Source organism: Juglans regia, chromosome 12 (assembly GCF_001411555.2).
Source record: "Juglans regia cultivar Chandler chromosome 12, Walnut 2.0, whole genome shotgun sequence".
NCBI lineage: Eukaryota > Viridiplantae > Streptophyta > Magnoliopsida > Fagales > Juglandaceae > Juglans > Juglans regia.
In genome coordinates this window covers 9,579,829-9,586,327 of record NC_049912.1, presented here as the reverse complement: position 1 = coordinate 9,586,327, position 6,499 = coordinate 9,579,829, and the positions used below count along the sequence as shown (strand labels likewise).

The 6,499-nt window shown below is 34.3% G+C and overlaps 2 protein-coding genes across 2 annotated transcripts; both read right to left on the bottom strand.

Annotated features, from left to right (window-relative positions):
• Positions 1 to 3,264: 3,264 nt before the first annotated feature.
• On the bottom strand, positions 3,265 to 3,771 carry LOC109020820. Its single transcript, XM_019003345.2, has one exon. The coding sequence runs from the start codon at positions 3,769 to 3,771 to the stop codon at positions 3,265 to 3,267; it is 507 nt and encodes a 168-aa protein (XP_018858890.2).
• An 827-nt stretch (positions 3,772 to 4,598) lies between these two features.
• LOC109020813 lies at positions 4,599 to 5,531 on the bottom strand. Its single transcript, XM_019003332.1, has 2 exons — positions 5,228 to 5,531; positions 4,599 to 5,146 (listed from the first exon to the last, which is right to left on the bottom strand). The coding sequence occupies exons 1-2, from the start codon at positions 5,529 to 5,531 to the stop codon at positions 4,599 to 4,601; spliced, it is 852 nt and encodes a 283-aa protein (XP_018858877.1).
• Between the last annotated feature and the right edge of the window lie 968 nt (positions 5,532 to 6,499).

Here is a 6,499-nt window from a genome sequence, read left to right as displayed (position 1 = left end):
TATATAGTTTATAACTAATACTAATATATAACTATACTAATAGGCTAATATTAATACTATTATATAGTCTAATATATTATATAGTTATACTAATATGCAAGTCTATAACTATTTAACTAATAGTCTAATACTAATAGTTTAATATAGACTATAGACTATAGTTATACCAAATCACCATAACTAATACTAATATATAACTATACTAGTAGGTTAATATTAATACTATTATATAGTCTAATATATTATATAACTATACTAATATATAAGTCTATAACTATTTATCTAATACTAATAGTTTAATATAGACTATAGACTATAGTTATACTTCTAATATAGTTATATTAAATCACTATAACTAATACTAATATATAACTATACTAGTAGGCTAATATTAATACTATTATATAGTCTAATATATTATATAGCTATACTAATATATGTCTATAACTATTTAACTAATATTAGTAGTTTAATATAGACTATAGTTATAGTTATATTAATATTGTTATACCAAATCACCATAACTAATATTAATATATAACTATTCTAATAGGTTAATATTAATACTATTATATAGTCTAATATATTATATAGTTATACTAATATATAAGTCTATAACTATTTATCTAATATTAATAGTTTAATATAGACTATAGACTATAGTTATAGTTATACTAATATAGTTATACTAAATCACTATAACTAATACTAATATATAACTATACTAATAGGCTAATATTAATACTATTAGACTATGGTATATTAAATGTATTACAAATATATATATATATATATATATAGTATAATATATAATATATTTGACTATAGTATATTAAATGTATTACAAATATATATATATAGTTATATTAAATCACTATAATCACTACAGTCTATTAAATGTATTCCAAATATATATAAATTTTAATTATCATTTTAAAAAAAAAACACATTGAAAAGAATCAAATATTAATTAAATAAGTAAAGGCCAAACAGCCGTTTTCGGCTAAAACTAAATCCTAAATCGTGTCTTTTTCATGTTTTGTCTTTCCGCCTCTCGTCTCTCACTTCTCAGATTTGGGACTACACACTGCCACTGTACTCTACTCTCGCCTCTCACTCTCTCCGCTCTTGTGCCATCGTGCGCTCAGTGGCTCACTCTCTCGTGACTCGTCTGTGACTCTTCCTCCGCCTCAACTCAGTGAGAAGTCCCTCGTCTTTCACGCTCTCGTCTCTCGCTCTCAGTCTCAACTCTCCCGCCTCTCACTCTCTCGTCTCTCAACTCTCCTGCCTCTCACAACTCAACTCTCCCGTGTCTCACTCTCTCATCTCTCAACTCTCTCGTCTGTCGTTTCTCAATCTCTCTTCTCTCAACTCTCTCGACCCCTGTCTCTCTGTCGATCTGCCCCCATGGTAAGTTTTTTTTTTTTTTTGAAATTACATACTAAGATTTTTGTGAGTGAGTTTTGTGATATTATGGTTTTTGTGATAATGAGATTTTTGTGAATCTGTGACTGTGATTGCTGATTGGATTTTCAGTTTTGTGATATTAGGATTTTTGAATTCGAAATTTAGGATTTTTTTGTAATTGTGTTTATTATTGTGTTTGTGATATTAGGATTTTTGTGATTGAGTTTTGTGATATTAGGGTTTTTGTGATTTGGTTTTGTGATATTGAGATTTTTGTGAATCTGTGACTGTGATTGCCGATTGGATTTTCAGTTTTGTGATATTAGGGTTTTTGAATCCGAAATTTAGGATTTTTTGTAATTGTATTTATTATTGTGTTTGTGATATTAGAGTTTTGTGATTGGGTTTGTGAAATTGATTAGAATGTAGGGTTTTCAGTTTTGTGATATTAGGGTTTTGTGATTGGGTTTTGTGATATTAGGATTTTGTGATTGGGTTTTTTTTTTTCCAGTTTTTGTAATAGTTATATTTATAAGTTTGTAGGCTTGTAGCATATTTTTATTAGTAAACAATTTTTTGGAAAGCAGTTTTTACTAAAACAGATTTTAGTTAATTAAATTTTTTGTAGTAAAGCAAATTTTTTATTGATGTAGTTTTTAGTAAAGCAGATTTTTTTAGTAAAAGTTAAAACATATTTTTTTTTAATAAAAGTATAAAATAGATTTTTTTAAATAAGTTTTTTTTTTTATAAACAAATTTTTAATGACAAACTGTGAAACTTACATTTTAAAAAAACTGAAAAACCGGACCAAACCGAACCAAAAACGGGTAAAACCGGAAGTACCAGTTTAAGAGGGTAACCGGTGCATAATCGGTTTTGGAAAATATAAAACCGGTACATACCGGTTCTATCCTAAATTTTGTCCAAAACCGGATCGGACCGGACCGGTTGTACACCTAAGTATTATTTATCTTTTTTATTATTAAGAACATGTGATACTAATACTATTATTTGATTACATTATATCTCAAACTATTAAGGTCTCGTTTAGATATAAGAAATGTTTCATTTCATCTCATCTCATCCCATCATTAAAATTTTTTCAAATTTTTACACAAAATATAATAAACAATTCAATTTTTTTAAATTCTAAAATAATAATAATATTAAAATATTATATTTTAACAATATTTTATTCAAATTTTCAACTTTCATCTCAACTCACTATCCAAAAAACACCTAAATCTTTTATTAATATTATTATATATTATTAGTTTGGATATTAATAATAAAATATTTTGCCATGAATCTAATTGTAATTGTAAATTGTTTATATACTTAACCTTATATTATATATGATATTATATAACTTCGAAGGGTAGGCTCAAGTGGTAAAGACATTGACTTGAGAATATGCTCCCACATGTTTAAGGTTTAAATCCTCTTGGGTGCAAATAATCTCTAGGGGTCATTGGACTGGAGGATTTTTTTCTTGAATTACCCAATATGCATTTGCAGGAAACTCCTTGTCGAAGGCCTGTGCACCCCCAGGATTAGTTGGGACCCTGTTCCTGAACACCGGGTGCCAATAAAAAAAATATTATATATATATGTATTTTGAAAGAAATGATTTTCATTGATCAAGAAACGATTACATCATACATGAAAGAGTCCCATTGGACTATGTTTAAAACCTCTAGAGGACCCTCCTCTAACTAGTTGGTTTCCATATCATTCCTAATAGCCAATTTTGTTGTTGTGTGGGTAGCTTTGTTTGCTGATGTGTAAGCAAAATTGTGACGCCATGCTTGATTGTACTTCATCATTTGTTGCATATCCTTTATCACTTGCCCCAACTATGAGTTATCCACTCGTTTGGAGTTAACTGCATCAACAACAAGCTTAGCATCCCCTTCAAAACAGACTTGGTTAAAACCAAGTTCAGAACACAATTCCATAGCTCTGAGGAGGGCAGTACTTTCGACTTGGAGAGCTGATGAGATATGATCCTTATAGAATGTCAAGGCTGCTTGTACACTGCCATCTGAATCTCTGATCACTACACCCCCTCCTCCCATACACTCTTTCTCTTTGTCGAAAGCAGCATCAAAATTGGCTTTGACATATGGCCACACAGGGGGTTCCCATCTTGGAATTGAAGTTCTCTCTTGAGTGCCTACAGCACACTTGGACCTCTCCTTGTTATTTTCTTTAAAAAGAGATAAATCAGATCGAGCCCTTATACTAATGGACTCAAGTTTGGAAAACTGATTCTGAAAAATGAAGGCATTTCTCCTTACCCATATCTGGTAGAACATTACTGATACCAATTCCACGATCTCCTTACTCAGCTTTAGTCTCATTTCATTCCATAGGGAATGGAAATCAGAAAATTGCCCCTTCCATTTACTGAGCAAGTTGTTCTCTCCACTCCACACATCTGCTGCAGCAGGGCATTTCCACAGAACATGGACTGTTGTCTCACTATCCCTTAAACAGACTAGGCATATGTTGTTCTCAATAATGTTCTTCCTATTAAGATTGTCTTTTGTAGGAAGAATATTATTAGGACACTTCTACATGAACAATTTGACATTGCCTGGGACCTCTAGCTGCCAAACTTCTTTCCATACCCCATTTTCCCCTCCCCTTGTCGAGGCTTCTTTTGCCATTCTATGCAGCCTTTTAGTCTCCATGTAATAGGCACTTTTAATGGTAAATCCACCTTTTCCTGATCCTATTCATATCAATCTATCACAGGCTCTTCTCTTACTAATAGGTAGGGAGTAGATGATCTTTGCCTCATTTTCATTAAACACTGCCTTCACCAAGTCTTTCTTCCACTCACAATTGTCTTCCTCTATCAATGTGGCAACTTTGGCCTCGGGATCAAAGGTATTTATTGGAGTTTGAATCGGATAGGTCACTGGGCTGGGAAGCCATTTGCCCTTCCAAATTTTTATGTTAGTGCCATCTCCAACTCTCCAAACAGATCCTTCTTTGATCAGGTACAAAGTTAGACCAGAGACTTCTCCATATAAAAGAAGGGGTACCCCTTAGTTTTGCCTCCAACGAATTGCCATTTTGGAAGTATTTATGTTTGAACACCAAGGAGACCAAAGAGTTTGGTTCTTTGATCATCCTTCAGCATTGCTTTTCTAGAAGAGCCTTGTTGAAACTGTTGAGGTCCCTAAACCCCAGGCCTCCCTGGTTCTTGACTATCCCCATTGCCCTCCATGATTTCCAGTGAATTCCTCTCCATTTCTTTGAGGAGAAGTCCAGGCAGTTTGAATACACTCATAATATAAGCTGGGATTGCCTGAAGTACACTCTTGATGAGGATCTCTTTCCCTGCAGAAGATACGAATTTAGTGTTCCAACTATTGATTCTTATCCATGTCCTCTCCTTTAAAGACTTGAAAGTGTTATACTTTGACCTTCCAACTACAGTTGGGAGGTCTAGATATCGATTATAATCATTACACCTTGCCCCATTCACTTGCTGCAAAATGAATTCATTTGCCTCCATTCTAGAATTGGATTTAAAGAAAAGATTGGTTTTCTCTTTGTTCAGAGTTTGTCCAGAAGCACTCTCATATAAAACAAGAAGATCTCGGATTTGATACCACTCAATTAATTTGGCTCTACAGAAAATTACACAGTCATCAGCAAAAAGGAGGTGGTTTATCCTCAAACCACCCCTTGAGACAGCAGTACCCTTGATCAAACCCTTGGATTCTGCATTATAAAGCAGAGAACTAAAGCCTTCAGCACAAATAAGGAACAGTTATGGAGACAAAGGTTCTCCTTGGCGCAAACCTCTAGATGGCAAAAGGACCTCACCAACTTCACCATTAGTAAGGACAACATAAGAAACTGACCTAACACACTCCATCACGAGGTCAGTCCATTTCTTTCCAAAACCCATCTTAAGCATAAGATTTTCCAAGAAACTCCACTCCACTCTATCGTAAGCTTTTGACATGTCTAACTTGATAGCCATAGTGCCTTCCTTACCCTTCTGTTTTAATTTCATAGAATGGAGTAGCTCATAAGCCACCATAATGTTATCCGAGATTAGCCTGTTGGGAATGAATGCACTCTGGTTCCAAGATATCACCATGTCCAACACCCCTTTCATTCTATTGGCCAATACAATTTTTAATTGTGTTAAAAATTAAATATACAAATATACAAATCAACCCAATCTATTTATATGAAACGTGTGAAGTGGATTAAACGAGTTGAAACAGGTTAAATTGGTCGTGTGCAAGTAAACCAAATCGTGAGGACCTCGCCAATGCAATAGGACAGACCACCAATAGAGTTGAGTGAAAGGAAAAGATGAGAAATCACTTCATTAGTTTGGTGAAAAATAGCCACAGGTGCTGCAAAGTGCCGCTAGAGTAGCATATGAGCAAGCAACACCATGTAAAAAGCCTGATTGACATGTCTTGGCACAAGCTGATAAAGGACTTTTCACCTTATGGTAGAAGAGCTAGAAAAGCAGCCAAACATACAAGGGCAAAGAACGAGTGCAAGGCGAGCAACGATTGAGGACAAGACCCTTGCTAACACACACGAGCCTTCCAAGACTACTAGAAAACGCTCAGAAAATGGCAGATTCATACGCAATAGCCCACACTCCAGCTGAAGAGTCATATTAGGAGTGAGTTTGTTGAAAGGATTGCAACTTAGCAGATCATATCATTCGAACCCAGAGGTATGGTCTAATGCCACATGGGAGACATTTAGTCAAAAAGAGACTGTGATTGGGCATAAGGCAGGCCGCAAAGATGTGTAGACCATACATTGTCAGTCTGTCTCTATCATCATGCAGGAGGAAGATTGAGACTAAACGACTCATATACAGTCACATCTGGAGTGAGAAGAACACCTGACACACCCATGCTATAAAAGGTTTAGGACAAAAGCAAAAATCTCACTTTTGAGATCGTAAGCACCTGAAAGCCCTTGGAGTCTAATTCTTCAGAGGAAGCCAGAGACTTCAGAGCAGACAAGGAGAGGATGTTATGGAATTTTGGCTCATTCATATTTTCACTTTCTGACCATGCATAATCTCCCCCTTTC